This window comes from Alosa sapidissima, chromosome 17 (assembly GCF_018492685.1).
Source record: "Alosa sapidissima isolate fAloSap1 chromosome 17, fAloSap1.pri, whole genome shotgun sequence".
In the NCBI taxonomy this organism is placed as follows: Eukaryota; Metazoa; Chordata; class Actinopteri; order Clupeiformes; family Clupeidae; genus Alosa; species Alosa sapidissima.
The window spans coordinates 9,974,306-9,998,707 of record NC_055973.1 but is presented as its reverse complement, the minus strand read 5'-3'; the positions used below and the strand labels follow the sequence as shown (position 1 = coordinate 9,998,707).

General features: G+C 45.4%; 1 protein-coding gene across 8 annotated transcripts in view; it reads left to right on the top strand.

The window, feature by feature from the left end:
- The window catches only part of prkag2a (protein kinase, AMP-activated, gamma 2 non-catalytic subunit a), a 72,348-nt gene that overhangs the window by 38,191 nt on the left and 9,755 nt on the right, over positions 1-24,402 (top strand). For 6 of the 8 annotated variants that reach the window (XR_006024505.1, XM_042067505.1, XM_042067506.1 and 3 more), the window contains 5 exons: positions 7,325-7,623; positions 11,609-11,660; positions 15,679-15,785; positions 18,732-18,813; positions 22,138-22,196. Coding sequence is in view for 7 of the 8 variants with exons in the window: in XM_042067505.1 (XP_041923439.1) it covers positions 7,325-7,623; positions 11,609-11,660; positions 15,679-15,785; positions 18,732-18,813; positions 22,138-22,196 (599 nt within the window). In the remaining variant the exon portion in view is untranslated. Of the gene's footprint in view, positions 1-7,324; positions 7,624-10,837; positions 11,010-11,049; positions 11,396-11,608; positions 11,661-15,678; positions 15,786-18,731; positions 18,814-22,137; positions 22,197-24,402 lie in introns of those variants that run through there. The other 2 variants (XM_042067511.1, XM_042067510.1) reach the window with 2 other exon arrangements.

The following is a 24,402-nucleotide window of genomic DNA, read 5'->3' as shown; positions in this document are numbered from 1 at the left end:
TCCAGCAATATGACGATGTATTGGCTACATCCCGTTAATTGGACACTAAGACAGAGCAGTCTTTCTAATCATGGTCTTGGAATTCAAAACATAGGCATTTGATGTATTCTGTCTCTCACCACACTTGCATGTGTGTGCACATGCACGCACAGATAGAGAGAGAGAGAGAGAGAGAGTTCAATGAGATCATATGACACCACTCTGTCTGCATATGTAAACCAATGCACAGAATACTACAGTAGGCTGGTAGAATACTGGTTCCTGGAGCACGGACAGAATGACTGTTCAGTGGCCTGGCTGTGATGATGATGCAACATTTCTGTGCCAGCCATCTGGCACAGAAATGGCTTGTGTTCTGTCGGCTTCAAAAAGTGCACTCCTGTGTAGAAGCCCTAGGTTAGTGGTGGCTGTTGATGAGTCATTGTGCCCCTGTCTCGTTATGGAGGTTACTGCAAAAGTTTTTAAGAGAGACAGGATGTAGGTCAGTCTTTGGGAAAGGAACAGCGAAGCAACGACAGCAATAGCAATTTCCCCAGGCGCATTTTCATGTTTTTGCGCTAGGTGGCACTGTTTGCATTCATATTGGTGTGATCTAAGCAAAATATGTGAATCTATTACTCTATAGTGGCTTCCTGACACTTTAATCCTGGCCATTTATCACGCAAGTGTCAGAGCACTGCCTCGCCGGCTTATCAAACGAATGCCTTCTGAGAGTGATGCTAAGAGTGTTTACTGCAGTCAACAGCCAAGTTATTTTACGCATCATAAAACTGATGCAAGTTCCTTCATGAGGGGCAATATTTTTGCCGGCTCACCACTACCACAGAGAAACGTTCCAGGCTGTCGTCTGTCTTCTCCTTTACTCATTCACTTGCGTGTCATAGTCATAGTAGGCCTACATACAAGCCACAGAAAGTATCCGCTTACAACTAGTTTAGGCAACAGTGTGTGTGTGTGTGTGTGTGTGTGTGTGATGGTAAGTGAGCGCACTTTAATAGTAGGTCTATATAAAACAGCAACTGTTGATGCACTAAAACGGTTGATGTGTTAATAATGCTACTTCCTTGCATCTATTCTAGGTAAATTGCCTCTGTGCACTTAAAACAGTGAGATGGAGTAGGCTAGTCTCAGTTAGGAAGGTAGGCCTATTTTTGTCTGTGTTTTGGGAGGCTGTTTGCCAGCAGCCCAGTCAGTGACTCATGCTTAGTTGCTATCATATATTAATGTGCTGTAGCCTGTCCTCCTGCTGTGCACTCACAAACAACCCGCTGCTTTCTGCTCCCTCGTTCTCTTTCTCTCTGCTCCCTCTCTCTCATTACCTACGGTCAAGACCCTCACCCTCTCTTTCCCACTCTCTCTCCCTTTCCCTCTCTCTCCTTCTTGCTCCCTCTATCTATCCATCCACCCCCCCTCTCTTTCTCTCTCTGTTGTCATGGTCCCTGCTTGCCTCCCATCAGAGCTCTGCCCCTAGTTCTTTTTAACGGATTGGCATTTCACAGTGTGTGTTTCGATGGTTTCCCATCAGCACGGCCACCGAGCCTGAACCTGACCCGACCCATCTCATCCCGTCTCTCATCCGAACCCCAGATTTAGACCTTCGCTCGCTCAGTCTCAGTCAGCCTGCCAACTGGGTCTCAGTTCAGTGGGGCTTTAGAAGTGTGACACTCGTGATCACTTCCACACACCGGAACAAACACACATTATTGTTGCGCGGACAAGGTCCTCAGGATGAGCCAAGAATACCAAACATCAGGCACCTCTCTATTTTGTCAGCTGTCATTAGCAGTGCAGAGCAACTGTGTTGAGTGTTGTTGTTTTAACTCAGTCCATCTGCTCCAAGAGTCTCAGCAGGCACATCGAGGCCTGAATAAATAATCTGATTATGTTTGAAAAATTGAGCAGGTGTGTCAGAGAACACAGTCTGAGGTGGCATTGCTTGCAGGGCTTGCATTGCCTTTCTCTACAGTGTAAAATGGAGCTTGTTCAATATGTGATATCAGTGTCGTAGTTTAATAATCTTCTCGTCATCCATGTCTAGAGAGGTAATATTACAATCTTGTCCTCTTAATCATATTTTCCATTTCAGGGATGTTTTCTCCAGGTTGACACATTTTGACAAATTGAGACTTTAGAGTACTTGCAGAGTGTGGAGAGAAGAGCTGTACGTTTTAGGTGAGAAGTTTTTTGGATTATGTTGATGTTTTTCACAGAACTGTGCTACAACCATCTTGAAAATGAGGTTTTGAACTTTGAGCTTTTGAGCTTTCTCTTGGTCATGACTGTAATGCTTTTGAACACAAATGCAGCCCAGGTCAACAGTGTGGTTAATAGATAATCAACGTTCTCTTTCATCTTTTGTGATAAGGATCAAAAGTTCTGAGCGTTGGGTTAACTGACTTGACACCAGGGGCAGAGGTTATGACCCCTACATACAAGGGTCTCTGACCTCATGCTGTGGGTGCTGGAAGTCAAAGACCAACAGGAAATGTGCTACAAGTGTCCTATTTAAAGCATACCGTATTGTATGCAATAGAATAGGCCTATGAATCTTATGTACATTGAAGAATCACAAACTAATTTGATTTTTAGGTCATTCATGCCAAATTGGTTTAAAATAGTTTGATATTTGGTGTGTGCATAATCTTATTTAAATTGATGAATCACATATGAATTTAGATTTTTAATTCATTCATGTCAAATTAGTTTGCAATGGTGTGTGTGTGTGTGTGTGTGTGTGTGTGTGTGTGTGTGTGTACGTGTGTGTGAGATCTCTTGTGATGACTAGAGGTCAGGAAAGTTAGTTACGTAGGCTGTGTTCTCTTTATCTGCGTCAGCTCACCCACGGGAACACTTTATGGCCTTTGCGGACATCGCCGTCTCACTGTCTCTCATTCTGGGCTTTCCCCCCGGTGGGCAATAATCCTCGACTCAAACGGCAATCCACATTATCACATTATCCTTGCCGGCCTCGGCCTCTCCTTTAATTTGAAAAATCCAATTTGCCCCCCCCTCTCACCGAGCGTTACGCAAGCGATGTTTGCCAGTGTGTCCCTGGATGAAAATGAAATGAACATGAGAATGATGAATGGTTAAGAAGAAGATAAAACGAACCCTTCTGCCCCCTGTTCTTTTTCTCATTCTTTCGCCCTGCCTTGTATAAAAAAAGTGAGTGAGTGGTAAATGGTGAAAGCCTTGTGCGCCATTGGACTTTGAAAGGCTTATTCAATGTCATCGGCTTTTATCGCATTCACAGCCAGCGACTTACTCTTTCATGCGGTTGCATTTTCAGAAGGTAGGACTACGCCTCCAAATCGGGACTCATTCTTTTAGCTTCACAATGAAATGTAAAAAGGTCCCGGAAAAAAAACAAAACACTGTGGATCACCTTGAAATTTGCACAACAAAGCTTATGTCAGACAGAATATCAGGTCCTCTGAGAACAGTTTGGACTCAGCAAATCAATGTCATAAATGTTTGTCTCCCACTCTGACGGTGAACTCAAAAAAACATATTTATTTGTGTGTAAGATCTCTCTCTTCCTTGAGAGTATTATGCATTATGCATGAAATACCAGCAATCAGTATTTAAACACATCTGGGGGTGTGAATACACCTCAGTCTTAAAATTGTTATTTTATTATTGATGTAGGAATCAGTGCATATCAGTGTGATGCAGTTGTCTCTCCGGGAGTGTCTGGTGGCCTTGCTTGTGAAAGTGCTAAACAAGAATAGGCTATCATGATGTCTGTGGTTTTAAATAAACTGTCTGCAGCTCTTGAATATCAACCATAAGCTTTGTCAGGTCTTCTCCTGATTGTGCTCATGGCTGGATATGGGCTGGGGAGTCTTTGTGTGTTGTTTGTGTGCTATCGTGCTTGTGCAAACATGTGCTTCTTATTTCCTGTATCAGCAGTAGCCACATGATGGCTGTGGTCCTGATGGCAATTATCTCTTTGAATTTATGAGACGGAGAGAAGTAAAACACCTCCTGGGACCAAGATAAAGACAAAGACGGCAGGAGTGGAGGATGAAAAGAAGAGAGAGAGAGAGAGAGAGAGAGAGAGAGGGGCGGGTGTAAAAGAGGTAGAAGCAAAGAAAAAGGAGAGGGAGAGGATGGAGAGGGAGAGGGATTGAGAGTGAGTGAGACTGTTTCTCCGATGACATCATCTAAGAGAGCCACTCTTTTCATCGCTCTCCATCTCTTACCCCCTCGCTGCTTTCTCCTGCTGGTGAGTGCTGGTCTGGTGCCCGGCGGACTCAAAGGAAGCCCGGCCTTCCCAGAGTAGCCCTTTAGTGGGGACCGGGGAGAAGTCTGTCGCCTGCTTTTGTAGGTCATGTCTTCTGTGTTAATAGTGTCCTGATGGATCATCACTCTGTTAACCACATAGTGCAGTTGGAAAGCAGTTACTGTATCTGTAATGGGAACGTCAGTATACTGGGGATACACACATTTATTCCCACACACGTTGACATAGACACTCACCAATAGCCTACACACATTTGGTATTCAATAGATGGCCAAATAGCATCCTCTTTCGGAATGATTTTGCTGTGGTCATGTCTAGATCTATTTTATCAGGCAGTATGTAGATGTCAGAGCCGTATATCTATATATGTAGTGTATATATCTATATACGGCTCTGGTAGATGTCTTGTTGCTGCTCCCCTAGTGGTGATGATGCTCCACTGCACTCTCAGCTGGACTAGGGTGGCACTCGTGCTCACCATTAGTACACAGATGTGTACACGCATCACTCTGGACCTCATTGTCATGCTGACCACATCTTAGCGCCATGCAAGGCCTGGCAATATTTCACTCTCTCTCTCTCTCTCTCTCTCTCTCTCTCTCTCTCACTCTCTCTCTCTCTCTCTTTCTCTGTATCTGGTAATCAAAGAGGAAATCCTATTACGCCGTCCCCACCCCTCCCACAACAAACCCCACCCCACCTCCACCCCCCCTGCTCCATCCTGACATGCCAGATAGAACCCAATCCGACCGCAGGAGAGGGAGGCTTAGCAAGATCCGGTCTCATCAGAGCAGCAGAAAGGGAAGACGCAAACACAATCCGGCTAAAGCACTGAGGATGAGCCTGATTTATATCACCGCGTAATCAAATACGCTGTTAGCCACGCGGCAAATCATGTGGAAGGTTTCTGGCACTTCAGTGTGTTTGCTAAAAATGATAAGAATGATATGATCCCAGTGAAAGACAGAAAGGCAGATTTGCTCTAGTGTGTGTGTGTGTGTGTGTGTGTGTGCATGGGAGAGAGATGGAGAAAGAATGGTGTTATTGTTACCAGAGGTGAGCTCCTAACTTCATTAGCTAGTAATAATCGGCCTCAGCTTTCTTGTAGTTCGCTACTTTCAGCCCTCCCTTTGATGTCCAATGTATGCTCCTTGATTAAATCTGCCCCATGTCCCACCCCACCCCCATCTATCCTCAGCGTTCATAATTACTCCAGTGTTGGGCCAGACACTGGTAGATTTGTGCTCTGTCAGCACGCAGCCAGGGGGATCTGGGGAAGATCAGAGTAGAGCGGGAGGGTCGTCACAGGCAACAGGCCGTGAAATGAGAGCTGCGGTGTCACCGATACAGTCTCCCACTGGCTCTGTCTCCGAGCTGTTAAACAGCCGCGAGTGTCCTACTGTAGTGTGCTGCTACTAAGTCTCAGAGAAATAGATTGATAAATGGATAAGATAGGTATGTAAGAATGATGTGTGTGTGTGTGTGTGTGTGTGTGTACGCGTGTACAGAGATACTGTATGTAGAAGACAGAATTAATTCATTATGAGGGATAAGGGATGAATTTTGGATCTTCTCAGGGAACTGGAAGTTTCTCGGTTATAATTCTCTGCGCATTATTTGAATTTGAAACGGCACTATATATATACTATATATATACTACATACATATATATATATATATATACTGAAGAAATTAAGAGAACACTGTACATTTTTCTGATGTCATCCTTAAGTTGCTGAGTGTCATAATTAAAATTAAGAGACCGCTGCAAATTTGAATATGACCGTCAACTCATTAGAATGTCACTCAGCAACCGTAGAATGACATCAGAAAAATGTACAGTGGTCTCTTCATTTTTTCCAGAGCTACAGTATGCATAGTGGCATATTTATATTCCATTCCAATGATATGATTGATTCCCATATACATTTGTGTGGTGGTGACAGATCTCCACCTGTCTGTGTTTGACTCCGATGATTCAGTGTGTGACTGCAGGCTCCTGCTGCTGCCACTGTGCACATGATGACAGCGTTGTCACTCTCATATAAGCCTTTTGATTATGTCATGACAGGTTCATACTACAGTTTGTGCACTGTGTTTTGAGGGAAGGTGGGATAGTGTTTAAAGGTTGAAAGATGATAAAAGACATACAATTGAATTAGGTACATTCATAGATTTAGTTTAATTTGTCGAAATTCTTCTGAATCGTGAGAATATGGTAGAAGTTGATTTACTGTGTTATATGTATATAAACCCTGCTGACAGCCACACACACACACACACACACACACACACACACACACCATACTGTACATGTGACACACACAGCGATGAAAGCCTCCAACAAATCCCCCTCCCCCTGGAGAGGGCTTCCTGCTGAGAGGCACCCGCTCCAATAGAATCTACTCTGAAGACCTGTCACTTTCTTGCTCCTCCCCTTAAACGCTCCCGTCATGTTGCCTCTGCAGTGGGTCCCTTTTAGTCACCTGGAAATGGAATTGTAATGTAAACGGTCTGCCTTCCTCGTGCTGCTGGAGGTAGATTATTCCTGCAGTGTGCACCAGATGGATTTGTATGCAGTAATCTTCATGAATGTGGAAGCAATGTCTTCAGTTATTGGTGAAAAATATATATATTTTTTTATATGAAAAAGGAAAAAAAAAATATATGAATGGTTTTAAATGCTACAACCTTACTAGAGGGGTTAGAATGCATTTGTGTTTAGAATATAACAACGTGCCAGGATTCCTGTGGAAGCCTTGAGCTGAAGCCTTGACTGTCATGGCCATCTCTCTCGTATGTGCAAGACTAAGAGATGTTTAGAATACAAATCATCTGTTGTTGCTCAGGCTTACAGCTGGTTGTATATTCAATACAGGTATGATTGCCATTGAACTGTATGCTCTCAGCATTTTTTTCTGTGTAAGCAGCAGCTGTCTATGAAATGCAGTTGCCATGTTTTCCAAGTTAGCAACCGACTCAGCAGTAGATTGGATCTAGTCAGCTCCCATCTGGTGTGCTTGACTTTGATGTGATTGTAACCTGACCTCCTCTGATCACTCCCTGTGTCTCTTCCAGCCTCGGGAATGTCCTCCCCACCCGCCACCCCTCCTGCTCAGGTGACCAAGCCTCTGTCGTTACCCGTGGAGGCGTACCGCAGGACGGCAGGAAGGCAGGACGAGCACCTGGAGAGGGCCCAGCGGCATCATCATCATCAGCATCAGCAGCAGCAGCGGGAGCGGCCGCGCTCTCTCTCCTCGCCACTGGACACGGGCCAGCCACGGTTCAGCCTGCCCCCCTCCTCCTCCTTCTCCTCTTGCTCCTTCGCCAAGCCACCCTTGCCCCCCTCGTCCGCCCCCATCTCTACCTCACGACTGGTAAGTGTGCCCCTGTGCCACACAGCTGGCATTTTAATAAATCTATGTGTGCTGTGGAGAAATCATCTGCAAAATAAATCACGCCAAATGAGTATAAAATCATTCAAAAATGTCTGCACACATCGAGAGTCCAGCTGCAACATTCCAAGCAACAAGCTGTAGTCTAATCAGGTGGGGATCACGGCGAATCCCTTCACGCTGTCTGCAGAGAGAAGGTGGCCTGCCTGCTGCAGATATTTCAATAACCCCCTTCCATCTGGAACCAAAGAGGGAGAATAATGTGTTCAGTCAGGCAGCTCGGTGCCTCATTGTGGAACTAATGCCTCGCCCCTTCGGACACTCAACGGGCTCTTCAGGAGCCAGCCGAGTCCACATGGCCCCCGAACCCCCCTGGCATTTCTAGACCAGCACGCAATGGATAGGGGATAAAATAGCATCTGAAGTGTGGGCCTGGACCGTCGTTCGGAGCCTGATGGAGGTGCTTTAAGAGGGTGAAGACACTCCTCTGAAGAGTAAGGCGTCAGTCATCTCTGAGCAGCGGGCCTGAGTACCTTTGGAGCTGTCCACGCTTGTTTTCCACATCACAGCCCCGGAGAGAGAGAGAGAGAGAGAGAGAGAGAGAGAGAGAGAGAGAGAGAGAGAGAGAGAGAGAGAGAGAGAGATAGATAACAAGGGTCTCCCTGCTGCAGGCTGCAGGAGGTGTGTGGGTGGAATGCCGAGTGGCTGTCAAACCTGCCTGACCCCTGATGTGCTGGTCTTCTGATGTAGTTAGCAAAGCCGGTTCTCCTTACACACACACTCAATCCGTGTCAGGGGAGTTTGCAGACTGACAATTTGAAAGAGATTTATGTCAGCTTTAGAGCAGAAGCATACTACAGTTCCCAAGTAGGTATTAACCTGCTCAACAGTGACTTCAAAAGAATACAAGTTGTCCCCAGGTCTCTACCCAGTTTAAATGAGCAATTATTGCAGTGGTGCTCCCATGCATGCCTAATTAGGACATGGACTTAGACTTGCTCATTGATGCTTTCCTATAACTGAATTCATTTTCGTAAAAGCCTTCAAACATCACTAGACAGTGAAAATTCCAGCTAATGCTCTAAAATAAAAGGCTAAAATGGGAAACTCAGTTTAGTCTCCTATTAATCATATAAGTCATATAGATGCATCTCTCTGTTTTGTTTTGGTGCATAGCTGACAGTTAGACGTGCACTCTGATCTCTTGAGACATAGCCAGCTGGTCGCTAGTGTCACCTTGGTTTCTTGAAGTCTGGACCAGGCTAGCAGCAAGTCACCATCTGTGTGCAGGGATCAAAGTGGGACTGGACAGGTATTGGGATGGTCTGATGGTGCTGACCTTTCTGTATAGGAGACTCTTCCTGCTGGGCAGTGTCCTGTAAGGTGAAGGAGGATCTCTAGAGACTGTAAGCATTTTAATGAGTGTGATTGAGAGAGTGGAGAAACAGGGGGGAGTGAGAGAAGAAGTGGAGAGGTGGAGACCTTGAAACATCTTTTCATGGTTTCAACATTTAGTTTTCTGATATCTGCTACTGCTGCAAGGGATTCTGTTGGGAGTGGGTTCAAGTGAGTTTTTTTAAACACCTCGTAGGAATATAGTGATACATGTTTATCATTTAAATGTTTCAAATTATACAGCCTACAGTACATAGGGTAAGTAATTGGTCTTAAAGGCGCTCTAAGCGATGTTGGGTAACGTCACTTCTGTTGACGTTCAAAAAAAAAAAAGAGCGAGCTCGCTACTCCCTCCCCCTCTCTCCTGTGCAATTGAAACTCTAGGCTTGAACAGTTTGTTATGTTTTTATGGTCCAGGCTGGACCAGGGGGGTATTCCAAGTAGGCTATGTGGTTTAGTGATAAGGCTGGGTAAGTGGTAAACCTCCTAGAAGCGTGTATGGCTTCATTTGCCTAACAAAACAATGCCATAGGGCTCTTGTTGTAGGAGGTTTTCCACTTAGTCTGAGTTAACTTACCCAGGTTTATCACTTAACCACGTACTCGGAATACCCCCCAGGTTTATTTTGTTGCCATTTATGGAGCCTGGGCTGTCCACAGACCGAGTGGGTTTTTTTTTGTTGTTGAATTCAGGGCATTGGCAGCTAGTGCAGGTGAGGTGATGTTTGCTGTATGTGACAAAAAATGTTTTAGCTTAGAAACCACGTAACATCGCTTAGAGCTCCTTTAAATACCCTTTTTTGTGTTTTTTTTTTTTTTTTTACTTTTCCCCCAAATAGCCAACTGTCTTGTGTGGTAAACTATCAGAAATGTTCTTTTTCAGAAACAGAAATGTTCTTCATATCCATGTGTATGTTTCTTGAAAGCTGTTAAACTTCCCACATAAAAATAAATCATGTTTCAGACTGCAGCAGATTTGCAGTTAATCCCACATCACATTTAGAAGACAGCTACATTTGTCAATTCGTTTTCTCTAGACAAGTCCTTCCATGAGAGATTTTGGAGTTGATGGAGATGTCTCATAGAAACACCAAAGGCAGGCTGCACCTTAAAACTGTTGCCAGCACGCTCTGTAGACTCTGTTTACCGCCTGTGTGTATTAGGGCTGGTTTGTTTTTGCCCCCATCTCCCATGCATGGCCGCCACACCCACCCTGACTCATCCGTTTGGAATTTGGGTAATTACTCTGGTCAGTCCCTCGGCTCAAGCTCTCAGATGAAAAGTCAGCTGTATGTAGGGAACCAATTAGCTTACAGTTTCTTCAAATGTTAACCCTGGATTTGCTTGTCTCCCCTTTCAAACTGTCACAATTCTACTTTGTGCCTGCCAGCCTGTTGCTATAGTTTATAAATGATCAGACACTGCATTGCAACCTCTCAGTAGGCTAATATTAACGCAACGCGCTAGATATCTTTACAGAATATTGGAACCACTGATCTATATAGGACTCTGAATATGTATGTGATTGAACTCTGTAGCCAGTGCGTGAAGTGGACAGTATTATCACACGAAGTGGCCTGATAGATAGCCTACACAGTATTCCTCGACGTATCTCCCTAGAAAAAGAGTCCAAGCGCAATTACTGGAATCCCATCACCTAGCTGCTAGGCAACACATATGCAGGGGTTTTCCTAATATGGTAAAGAGAGGATTTCCTCGAAGGTGGGTGGGTCAATGCGCGCGGTCTTGGATTTTCGGCGCTTCTGATGGAACGATCATGAAAAAAAATAGCAATAGTTTGACGATGTGCAACCTGTACATTGCATAGCCTACATTTTTTGTTTCATTTTGCACATCGCTGTTGCAGGTAGTGAATACGATTGTGTCAAACAGCATAATAGCCTGTCACAACAGCACAGACTAAGACAAAGCGTGGACCATCCCCTGCAGGTGAAGATCGTCGAAATTGCGCAGGTAGGCTACGCGTGTGACATATAGACTACGACGTTCTTTGCGACTGCAGAAAAAGGAATACTCCATTTCCTACGAGTAGGGGGTTCACTACCACAATATAGCAGTGTTCCTTTTGTTTGCTTTTTGTTGTTGCATTTGGGGAGTTCTGTGGCAGGCTGAGGCTACTGAACGAATATCGTCATCACATTTTCATCAGACCGGAATACTGTTTTGTAAACGGGTGATCCGCTGTGCTTGGGTATAGGCTACAGTCAAAACGACGGCTTCGACTCCCATCCAGCCAGCGATTGCCTTGCGTAGCCTACGCTTGCCAAATCAATCACTCGCTCTCATGTGGAGCAAGTTTCTCAGCAGACGCAGAGGTTAATGTTTCCGCATTGGAGCAGGTATTTTGTTGCTCGCTTAGGGAGAGTGTCGGAACTATTCTTTCTCATTCTGCCGTTCAACTTTCGCTAGTCGATCACCGAGACCAACTTTCAGTCGCTTTCTAGCAAACGTGCCCGCCTGCCCGACAGTATTGTCCGTGGCAGGAGTGAGGGCAGAGGCGGAAAGATCTAATCAGACCTTGACTGTGTCCCCTGTCTGTCGTTCGCTCACAGGTCCCCGGTCTTGCTGAAGGCATGCTGGAGAAACTTGACCTCGAGGATGACGGTAAGTAGCCTAAACTGACAGCGATTAATTTTTCCCTAAATTGTCATGTCATCTGCACTTATTCTTACAAGCCAGAGCAGGTGCATCGTTCCAGTGTTTTACGCTTATGATCTGCCTCCTAAGAACTCCAGGTTGCTCAAAAGTAAAGCCTGCAAGTTTGCTTAAGCAATCTTGCCAGCTTGCCGTTGCTGACCTTAATGAAAATAAAGAAAGCCATTTACTTCTTACAGCCATGGGTTACTGTAAGCTTGATTCGACACAAATTGTCAGTGGAAGGAAAGAGGTTAATTTCCTAATTTACTTTAATGCAGTTGTTTAGAGTAGTGTCTTGTACTGTACTTTAGATGGACGTTGTTTTGACCAGCTAACGTACCTACCGAGGTTGCTTAATCAGAGGTTACGTAGCCTAACTGAGGGATTCCTTTCTGAATGAACCTGTTGGCAAGGGGCAAGTGCATGATGCTGCGCTTTGGCATCGTCAAGAGGACCCAAAGCGTATTGCACTTTCAATTTCAGGCATTAATTATATTATATCAATTCGTTTACTTAAACAGCTTTCCATCACTGCCAGCGGTGTGGGTCACTGGTGTCCTAAAGTAGCCTAGGCTAGCAATACTTTTATCAGTGGTGCTGATGGAGATGTTATTTCACCAAGAAGTAGGCTTTTAAGTGTTGCTCTGAAATGTGCACTAGGCTACACTACGCCATACAGTGACATTTAGCTTAAGATAGTAGAAAGCTTCCCCTGTCTCCCCCTTTTTGGAAGTAGGCTAGTCTCTTTGCATTTGTTCAGATTAGGCCTACCATATGACCAGAACATAATTTGGGAATATAATGTTCAGAGAAAGAGGGGAAGTCCATTTAACTTTCAGAGGCTGAGAATTACACTTTTAACTCGAGCATGTCTAGTTCTGCAACTGGAACCAATGAAGAGATACACGTACACAGAACCACATATCACAGACTTCACCCTCGGGATTCTGACGCGCTTGGAGTAGCTTCGCTGTCAGTGTTTCCTGTGGGATGGAGGGTGTGTCGCAAAGCTGGCTGGCAGACTTTTCTGGTGCCTAAATGCCCTTTTTAGGCATGACAGAAAGTGTCTGTGTTCAGTTATTAATCCCTCTATTACATTAGCTTTTGGGGCAGGCAGCAATGATGAGCAGTTTGTGCTTTCAAGGTATTGGACATGTGTCACCACAGTTTAGGGCAGTCCCCTACGTTGCCTGTGACAGAGAGTATTGCAGCACACACACACACACACACACACACAGCTGCACTTCCCTGATTGTTTCAGGGCAGCCTGGCTTCATACTAATGGAAACATCAGTGACTTCAATAGGAAGGGAATCCCCGCGACCCCATAAATAAACCACTGCTCCATCTCTCTTGCTGGAGCATATTTCTATCTCATAATATAGCCTACCCACTCTAATGCCCAGTGTTGGCACTGGACTAATTTTAGACAGGAAGTAATAGTAGTGAACTCTTCACATCTAGCTTAGCCTGTGCAGAATGATAAGACGCGACCTGGTTTAAACTATTGCTAAAGCCCTGGCTTGCTTCAGCACTGATATTTAGACATACTATTATTGCAACGCGTGGAATATAAGATTAAGCGCTTGGCCAACTGTGCCATGGCATTCCGTGGCAGCAAAACGTGAAAAATCTGGGCTCTCCTAGCAACAAAAGGCCCATTCTGTTGTGACTCAGTGCGCTGAATAGCCAGCATGGAGCCGTTCCAGGATGCAGTGCCCTGTGTTTGTGTTAAATCCAAAAATTCAGACACTAGCTAAGCTTTGCATTTGGCAGTTGTACTAGTCCTGCAGAGGGCCATGATTATGAGGGTCAGTAGGATGAAATCGGTTTTGTTAGCTAAGTGACATACAAACAGAGGATTTTGTCGATTCTTTTGGCTGACCGAGGAAGGTGAACTAAAAATGTGGGGAAAGTTCAGTTATCCGTTTTTCAGAATCAGGTAAAATGGCAAGCGAGTCCTAAAGCTTAGAGAAAACAGATTGAGAATGAATTAAGAAAATGACCCAATTGTGGTTTGTTTCCCACTTTATCAGGTAGATGTGCCTGTCCATACACTTCCGGCCTGTGATCCCCCTCTGAGTAGCAATAGGGCATATGCCATAAAGTGAGTTTTGGCGTTTGACAGAACCCTGATCTGACAATACAAAGTTAATGTAAAACTGTTTTTTTTTTTTTCTGTTGCAGATGGCAAGATCAGAGTAAATTTGGGTTAGTTAGTCTAGTCAGCAATTTGCCCTTTCGAGCTAAGCTGCTTGGCTACAGGTTTAGGTTGCACAAGGTGAACCTAGTGTGATTATCAGAACTATTCAGCTCAGCAGCATCTCGGTGCAGAGAAAAAGTCAAATATGGCTTTTGGTTTTCTTCCAGTAGCCCCATAGCAAGGACCCAGTAGCCCTTTAGCAGTCGTCAAGCCCAGTAACCCTTTTTGTCCAGGTACAGTGTAAACACTTCTGAAGAAATGGTCAGAGCTAAAGGCATTTTTAAAGCTGTGGGCTTGTGTTGGGAGAGGTGATTTGACCCATAGAGGACACCTCATTCCCTGAGGTGAAACATGAATACAGTAGGGTTTGGCTTTGGGGTGTTTTATTACACAGCCTACAATCAGCTGTTCGTTATTTGATATTTTGGCATGTGTGATATGAGGCTCTGTCAGATCCTCACTGATTAGAAAAGTGTTGACATTTTGTAGATTTTTTTTTTTAGTCTGAATGGTGAGAGGCCCAGACTACACAGGCTAAAGTAAGCGCTATTCGGCTGTTGGTTGCTGTCAGTTAGAACGACAATGGTGTGATGCTCTGTGATGTAGACAGGTGGTGTTGATGTAAGGTTAAGAATCCCCCACAGGGTGTCTCTGCCTCTGTGTCCTCTGAGTTGGGCCTCTGCCCAAGTACACACACACACACACCCAGAGCTGCCTTCCAGACATGCTAACAAACGGCTCCTCTGTCGTCTGGTCGTCTAACCAAGACGCCACTTGGTGTATCCCGATGGCGACCGTGTGAATCGCCATGGCAACCGGTACGGGAGGTGGATGAGAGCAGTGCTGAGTGAAAGAAAAGAAGAGAGCGGGAGAGAAAGCGAGGAAGAGAGGGAGGGATGGATGGAGTGAGTGAGTAAGGGAGAAAGAGAGGAGGAGTCTCCAGCAGGCAGTTCATCGAGTTCATTACGGCAGACACGGCTCTGTGCCCCCCCCCCCCCCCCCCTTCTCTCCTCTAAGCGCCAGCTCGATGACGGACAGCGGGAGCGTGGCCATTCTAGAGCGGTCCTCCCCCTTCTGTTCCCCCTACGTCGCTTCCCCTGGGTCCAGCGGGAAAGCCATCAAAGGAGAGGCCGGCCCGAGGAGAGTGTGAGGGTCAGCGAGGGACACTGCAGTTCTCTCTCCCATCTCTCTGGGCATTCCTCTCGGCCTCTGCCACCGTGTGCAGAGGGAATACCCCTCACGCTTGGCGTGATGACCGTCTCCCTGGCAGAAGACGTGTGATTGCACTCAGCCATATGTATCCCGTTACAAAATGTCTCAATGCAGTCGATTGGAGGCAGGCTTTTGTGCTGTCGGGTGTTATAGTTGAAAGATCCTTTGGACTCTTATTTTATTATGCAGTGAGGCAAAATCGCAAAGACAAAAGCTTCAAACAGTCTGCATGCCTGCCTTAGTCTGAGCCGGTCTAAGCTCTTGGAGCAGACCAGAATAGCAGCATTCAGCAGCGCGCCACTGAATAGCTCCCCATTGCACTGTCTGACGGAGGCTGACACTTGAGTCATCCTGCCCACACATTAGACAGGACCCCCAAAGAAGAGCCACTCTCTGATAATGATGCTCGCTCGATTGGCGTAATGCAGTACATTATATCTGCATTTGTATCTTTGTAACAGTAATATGTATGTATTTTGAGTGATTAACACATTTTTATCGTGTGTGTGTGTGTGTGTGTGTGTGTGTGTGTGTGTGTGTGTGTGTGTGTCCTGGTGTGTCTCCTGGCAGTTGAAGAATCTGAGAGTGATATTTACACACGCTTTATGAAATCCCACAAGTGCTACGACATTGTTCCCACAAGTTCCAAACTGGTTGTTTTTGACACTACGTTACAAGTAAGTACCTGGAATTAATCAGTCGTCTAAATGCATATGTGAGTTTGTGTCTGTGTGTTTGTGTGTTTAAGAGGAAGCGATGTAAACATGGAGATCAGCTGTTTTGAAGTGTTTTTGTGCTTATTATAATCAATTGCTTTCTTTTCATGTGTACATCTGTATATGCTCACACCTTTACACCTACCATGCTTAATTTGAACCCTTTAATTGTTAACCCTTTAATTGTAGTTAAGTGTATGCCTATTTTTTATCTTTGCTTTAGTCCTTGCCCTTTTGTCCTACTTAATCATCTTGGTTCTTATCATCAGAGGCCTGTCTGTGAGAAATGAGCCTGCATGTCATTAAAAATCTGTGTCTCTTAATCAGTTACTTGTGATGTAAAGGATGTTCGCTGTAATCCTGAGGTTTTGCTTGGAGGAGAAGATGAGCTCCTACTGCTAATTCCTCACAAAATGCTAAATGCTAAAATAATATCATGCTAAAGCATCATTACCCAAGTTGTCCCTACTGGCAAAAATCCAAGCCAAGATGGGTGACTTCATCCAAACACCATTGATCTGCCTGAAGCCACTAGTTTTACTGTGCAGTTGCTGCTCTGTCAGTATCGATAGTGGTCTTTTCTCTTGCCTAATGCTTCAAGAAAGGTTTCCTAGGCTATGTTGCATCAGACGATGAAGAGCGTGCAAGTGGATGAGAGAGATTGGATTCTTGTTTTTCTTCCTATGAAGTCGGTAAATATTTGATGAGTCTGAGATTAGGTGCATTCTTCGGCCTTGCCCATCCTCGCTTTTCCTGTGTGATTAGCACTGGAGGGCAGATTATATATCAGTGTCTGCATTTACCAGGAGGCTGGTAAATGCAGGTCTGGGATCTCTCCTGTCTCCTCATTGTGATGCTGTATTCATAATTAGTGCAGACATGAAAACTGATCCCAGGTCAGTTTCAAGGCAGCCCATAATCCTCGGCAAGCAAGCGAGAGAGAATGGATCTTCGCCCCACCGCAATTAGTTTGCATCTGTGTGTGTGTGTGGGTGTGTGTGTGGGTGTTGTTGGGGGCACACATGGAGGGGCTCATTATCCTCCTCCATGGGATGATTAAACTTTCATATATTCCGAGCCAGGTCTCAACACCGCCCCTCCGGTCGTAAAAGACAAAAAGATAGAGTCATGAATTTTTGAAGCCGCTGCTGTGAGACGCATTGCCGTCAACTAGCTGCATGACTAGCTGCATGAGTAAAAAAAAAAAAAAGAAGCCATGTTTCAAGAGCATGTTGAATATCGCTGAAATGGCACATACATACACCCCAACCCATTATTGACAGGACATTGATTAGGACATTATTGACATTACTGATCCGTCTGTTACGTTAGCACTCTGCCTTGTTGATAATGAAGCTTGTTGATAATGTCTCCTTGGTGAGACTATCTCAGCGGTAGCCCTGTGCTTTGTGGTGGGAAGAGGCAGCCTGTGTGGGGGTGTGGTATTTGCCTTACAGGTTCATACAGGCCAGGCTTGTGTACACTTTCAGCCCCCTTCGCCTTCCCTCTGCTCTAGTTCACATTCCGACTCCTCGCTGAGATGTAGACTAAAGTATGCTGTTGGCTGGAGGAGTGGTGGATGATTGGGCCTGCTTATGTCACTACAGGAAGTGCAGGAAGCGTGTGTGTGCGTGGAACACATGCAAGAAGTGTGTCGATGCGCGCGTGTGTGTGTGTGTGTGTGTGTGTGTGTGTGTGTGTGTGTGTCTGTGCTGCGAGAGAGTTTACACTGAAGTTAGACCGCTCCACGCACGCTGTGTACATGCTCATGTGGCTTAGTGTGGATGTGTCTGTGTCAGCAGGGGAAGGAGGAGTGTGAGTGTGTGTAGATCTGTGTGAAGATTAAGCTAGACATGCAGTGTTTGTGTGTGTACTGTATGTGCATGTGTGTTAGATGGAGTTTGCTGTATGAAGTGTTTAAGTGTGTGTGTGTGTGTGTGTGTCTGTGAGTGTGTGTAGATCTGTGTGAAGATTAAGCTAGACATGCAGTGTTGGTGCGTGTACTGTACTGTATGTGCATGTGTGTAAGATGGAGTTTGCTGTATGAAGTGTGTGTGTGTCTGTGAGTGTGTGTAGATCTGTGTGAAGATTAAGCTAGACATGCAGTGTTGGTGCGTGTACTGTACTGTACTGTACCGTGGTAGCAGGGGATGTTTGCTGCAGCCTATTTGTCTTTGAGATGTTTGGATTAGTTACATATTTATCTGTGTGTGTAGATACAGCCATGAGTGATGAATGCCACACAGAGGGCTGTCTGGTGGTTAGGGGCAGTTGGCTCCATCTTTGCCCAAAAGGAGCTGCTCTGCAGGGGGCACAGCTGTTGACAGACACCCCTCCTTGGCCCTGGACATGGTCTGTCTTCCAGCTCTTGCAGCTCCTAATAACATGCCCTATGACATGCAAATAGCAGGTCACCAAATGAGTGTTTTCTGCAAAATGCAAAACTGAATGGGACATGCACGTAATACATAATACATGCTGTATTTTGCAGACCCAAATTGTCCCTTATTAATTGTGTCCCTTATTTGTCCAAATTGTGTCCCTTATACTTTGCCTGTGTGTGTGCGTGTGTGCACGCGCGTGTGCCTAATACATTATGTATGCAGTCCTGACATTTATGAGAGCTAGCAGCATAATGTTTGCTTTAGTACACTAGTAGTTTCATGGCTTTATAGCTTCTTGTTCACCTCTTAAAACAGTGTTCGGTTGAATTCATCTAAATTCACTTGTAGCATTATTACCTTATACCTCGTACAGAAATAAATATTATTGCCAATCTACATCACATCACATGTCCTAGAGAGAGAGAGAGATAAGCAAAAGCATCTCCTCTGGCACCTGGTTCTTTTAGTTCTCTCTGGCCATTGCTGTAGTTCTCTGACCATTGCATCTGGCACCCTCTTGCAGGTGAAGAAGGCGTTCTTTGCTCTGGTGGCCAATGGCGTCCGTGCGGCCCCTCTGTGGGAGACCAAGAAGCAAAGCTTTGTGGGTAAGTGGTGTCCATGACCTGTCTTAGTCATCCTGACACTCCATCATGGCAGCTGAGTCACCATGATTAAGCTGACCAGTTTTGCGACATGTTTGGTAACAGTGCACCTCGACCCCAATGTGTTTGGGAAGAAGGATCTATGTGTGTGTGTGTGTGTGTGTGTGTGTGTACTTGAGAGTGAGTAAGCGCCTCCCACTCAGGAGGATTTAGATGGGGTGCTCTCCAAGCCTGGCCAGCAGCTTTGTGGAGAAGCCATTTGAGAGATTTTGCCATTACAACTGTTGCTGTCTTTTCTGCCATCATCCACTGGTGCGGGAAATGAAAACTCTTAAAGATGTCACATTGTTCTTCATTATGATACTCTGATTTCATGATTGGGGTGTTGAACACAAAGTGTTTGTGTATCAGAGTGAGACAGATAGAAAGAGGCGGTCCAGGCATTTGGCTTTTACCAGGAGCTGGTCCCACTGTGAGAATGAAGAGGAGAAACTGGCACACATAGATGAGCTCCGTTACAGTGATGAGGCAGATGGAAATAGAGACTACTTTCTCCCGGTTGTCTTGCCGTGTGTGCGCGCATGCACACCTGTGTGTGTGTGTGAGAGAAAAAGAGAGAATGGAGGTGTGAAACACACACACACACACACACACACACACACACACATGCACACACACTAGCCCTCATTTATGAAATGAACATATGAGGGGTAGAGGGTAGTACAGGTGTGCGCTCATTTCCACTCATTCCCTCATTTATCAACTTTAACGTGAGTGGTGGCTACACTGGAATCTCACGTCTAGTCTCAACTCATGTATGCAAGATTTTGAGGCGGCATAGCACGGTGCAGCAGTAAATCGGCAGAGGATTGGAAAGCTGAAGAGTTGAATTCATGGAATATTTTGGACCTGGAAAAAGACTTTTCCTGCACATTTGTAGCCTACTTGCTGTAATGTAGCCCGTTATGATTTATGACACATTTGATGGCTTAGGATAGCCATAGGCTTTGTGGAGAGAATTACTTGCTCTTTGGAAAGCGCAACAGTCATAAATATTTTTTTTCAAGGCGCAAATGGCAGTGGCGTATGGCTGCATGCATTCTCTCTGCAAAAATACAATTAACAATTTAATTGTATGTTACAATTAAAATGCTAGTTTCACGGCTTTCTTGATGAAAATTTTCTAGCTGTCAAAATGAACAAGGTTCAGCTATACTTGCAACGTCACAGTGGCGTTGAACATCGAGGTCAGAAACGTTTCTCTTTTTGATGTATAATGTAGAATAATGTCATCATGATTTGCATAGTGCATCCTGGTGTGAAGAGCAGTGGCAGGCAGTAAACTGCTGAGTCACAGGTTGCAGTCACGGCTCTATTTCTGCATAGTGGCACCTTGGGGGTTGCGGGGGTAGGTTTCTCCTACGTGACACAGATCGATGGCATGGGCATATGGATCGGTTGTCCCCACTTTGTCATTCCTCTCTCTGTGGCACAGGAGTCATTTGTGTTCTGGAGTCAGGAGGAGGAGGTGGTGGGTCAGGGTGGGGGTGAGGGTGGGGTTGGGGTGGGATGGAGGCCAGTAGCCGTAGCAGCAGCAGCAGCAGCAGCTGAGTTTGGACGCCCGCCTAAGGGGGCAGCGAGTGGGAGAGAGCTGGGATGTGGACAACTCTCCTCCTGCTGCACTGCGCAACAGTCATGATGATGAGTGTGTGTGTGTGTGTGTGTGTGTATGTGCACATGTAAGTGTGTGTGTGTGCTTAAGAGGAGGATTGTGTGCTGGAAATGTTTGTGTTGATGCATACTTGTTTGTGTCTGTGTCTATGTAAATTAGACATAGACAACATGAGTGATGGAAGGACTGTTAGAGATAATTAGTTTGTGTGTGTGTTCGGTGCTCAGGCTGAGATTTTAATTAAAGAATGTCAGCAGCAGTCTCATCGCCTAATTCCAAGCAGCTCAGTCGTCGCAGTTGGCTTTATCAGTCACACCACCGCAGTACACACACACACACACACACACACACACACACACACACACACACACACACACATACATCTGTTTAGTCAATCAGTCTTTGAAGCTGAAGGACACACACAAACAAACACACACACGTTCATGAACACTCTCTCTCTCACACATACACATGCAGTTATCTGTGCGCACACAGAGGGGCTCATTCGCTTTTGTCTCTTCTCTCTCTTCTCTTTCTCTCTGGCATCCCTTCTTTCTCCTGTCATCTGTTCTCAGTGCTCTGCCCATAGTGCTGAGCATACTTAGATTACTCACCACTTTCCCTCTCTCTCTTTCTCTCTCTCTTGCACAGTCTCTCTCTCTGTCTCTCTCTTGCACAGTCTCTCTCTCTCTCTCTCTCTCTCTCTCTCTCTCTCTCTCTCTCTCTCTCTCTCTCTCTCTCTCTCTCTCTCTCTCTCTCTCTCTCTCTCTCTCTCTCTCTCTCTCTGTCGCACAGTCTCTCCTTATCTGGGCCAGTGTCTAGGGAATGAGATATAAATACTCAGCTCCTCTGTCTAATCAAGAGAGAGAGAGAAAGAAAGATGGAGAGACACAGAGTGAGTCTTCATCTTTACTTCGCTTCATCTGAACGCAATCTTCCACACAAAAAAAGCCTGTCAGGGCTGTCGGCTATTCAGGAACAACACACTGTTTAGTACCATGAAAATTCCTTGGATACTCACACTGCTATAAGAAAGCCTTAGAGGTGTTTTCTCCCTCTCTCTCTCCCTTCCCTGATTGTGCTGTTGTCTCAAACGCAATGAGTTCTTCCAGCTGATTGAGAGCTCTATCTGAGAGCGTGTGTGTGCTGGCCAGACGCATTTTTTTTTTTGATGCCAGATCTTCTGTCACACATATGCTTACAAACCCATTGACACGTACACCACACAGTCAAGAACATGGCTATGCCTACACACCCCTGAACATACTTCCCCATGTCTTATCTGAAGAGTTAACATCATGGTGAAACTCTCTGCTCTAGCATCTAAGAGAAAAGTAAGAGATATAGAGAGAGAGAATAAGCACAGCTACTTTAACCTGAAACAGCCTCAGCTTACTAAGAAGGGAGTGTTGGTATTTCTGTCCTCCCTCTCTCTCTCACTTTTCTCTGTCTTTCTCTTCCTCTCTGTCTCTCTCTCTCTCTCTCTCTCTGTCTCTCTCTCTCTCTCTCTCTCTCTCTCTCTCTCTCTCTCTCTCTCTCTCTCTCTAATCATAGATTTCTTCTGTGTGCTGTGTGTTGGTGGGTGGTCCCCACAGACAGTGACTCATGCTGTTTGCTAACACGGTTGTTTTCCTGTCTCTCTCCTCTCCACGCAGGAATGCTAACCATCACAGACTTCATCAACATACTACACAGATACTACAAGTCGCCCATGGTATGCAACCTCCCATGGCCCTCGCCTAACTGTGTGTGTGTGTGTGTGTGTGTTTGAGTACACCAGAGGGGTTGGACATTGTGCTGTGTTTGTGTGGGATTGGGTAAAATACAGTGTTACTAACCTTTGGCCAAGTTGGAAGTTTGCTGCATGAGTTTTAAGATCACTTTCAGACTTTCAGAGCACATTTGTTTCAGCAAATAGATAGATGTCATTTAATGTAATCCATTAAGAAATAAGTCAACAACATTTACATGCCAATCATTTTCAATAAAAACTCAAGTTGTGAGGCAGGCCATGTTCAGACTTTAAGACCAAATCTCAAATAACTGATCTGAATCTGATCATAACAAGTCTGTACAGCCCAAAACAACATGGAATCTATTTTCAGCCGTTTGCAGGGACCAATTTTCTGAATTTTTCATTTAGGATTCACAAACTCCGCCTTTACAGTGGTGGGACTGCAGTGAAAACTAGATCCTTTAACCCTGCTGAATTCCAAATGCCTAGAAATCTAAACGCACCCTAGTGGCAGCAAATGTAATTTGCAGCCAGGGTAGTCTAGCAACTCTCCGCTGGCTTACGAGCTGGAAAAAACAAACTCTAGTCAGGCCAATCACATCGTGTATAGAGTCGGTCGGCGGGCTTAATATAATGAGTTGTGACGGTTCCGTGTGAATTCCCTGCTACTTGAAAACAAAGAAGATGGATGCTGCTGCTGGCAAACAGCGTTCTTTGAATCGGCTTTGACCGCGACTCGAGTTACTGTACGCTTTTTTTAAGTTGGCAAAAGTTTGATTAACTAGTTAACTAGCTCTGCTAATGGGAAAACGCATGGGACTCATGGGTTGTAGCGCTATCCTATTGCGTGCAGAGGGAATTTGAAACACAATCGTTTATCCCGCCCCTCGGATTGACCACTGCCAATGGTGAGTTCCCAGACCCTACATCTTGATGTGGCTCTGGCTGGTCAGGCTAGTGTACACATGCTTGTCTGAAAACAACAGCAGTTTTGGGTAATATAATTATAGTTCAATAACAACAAGTTAGCAGTGCTGCCAGCTGTTGTATGCGTCATCTTCACACACAGATCCTTGGTTGGATGATGGCTGTATTAAAAGCAGCTCATTCTCCCCAGTCATCGGGTGCCCTCAAGCAGTGCTGGAATGAAAGTGGGAAATGATAGATGGCTCCCATTACCATGTAATCAATATCAGGGTTGTCTTCTGCTGCCTAATGACTGAATTTAATTTGTTATGAAGCGCTTTGACATGCAAGAACCCACGCTGAGGCGGATTTGCCCGTCACTGTTGTTTGTTCACGGGCGTTGACATGCAAGAGCTCGCGCTGAGGCGGATTTGCCCGTCACTGTTGTTTGCTGCCGGGGCATTGGGAGCCTAACGAACAGTTTCTGACAGATTGCTTCACACTCACATGATTTTCATTTACACTCTTCTGGACCAATACACTCCGCATCGAGATCCCTCTGCTCCCGTCGGCCCACAAACATGCAGGCAGAGTGAAGGAGGGGGGGAACGCAAGAGGGAGAGGGAGAACGAGGGAAAAAGCGTGCGAGTGAGAGAGAGATAGAGTGGTGGATGTTAGGAGAGATGGATTAAAACAGCACAAATCCGCAGTCATATCACAGAGGCAGAGTCCGATCATGCATGCATAGATGAGCCAGTGAAACAGGGACTGCCATTAGCGCAATCACAAGCCCTATGTATGAGTTAACACATGCATGTGAGTGTTTGTGTGTGTGTTATTGTATACATTTACTGTGTGCACATTATTCTTAGTTGAGTGCCAACACAAAACACCTGTATTTGGAATAGTTTTTGTCCTTCAAGATCTTACAGTACAGCTTTATTCCCCCAATTTTCACAACTTTCCTTCTTATACTTTTTGACTCCACCCTCCCCCTCCCCTCTCCTCTATTTTCCTCTCTTCTCATCTGTTGTGTCTGTCAGTTCTGCCACCCTCCCCTCCCCTCTCCTCTATTTTCCTCTCTTCTCATCTGTTGTGTCTGTCAGTTCTCTCTCCAGAGTGGCAGCAATCTCCATCTCTGCACCAGCTGCTGCCCTACAGGAGCTAGCGACTACCTTCTCTCTCTCTCCCTCTCCTCTCTCTCCTTCTGCCTCTTCTACTATTTCTGTTGGGGTGTTTTTAGCCCAGTACTTGCGTCACTGTCTAACAAGGCAGGAGC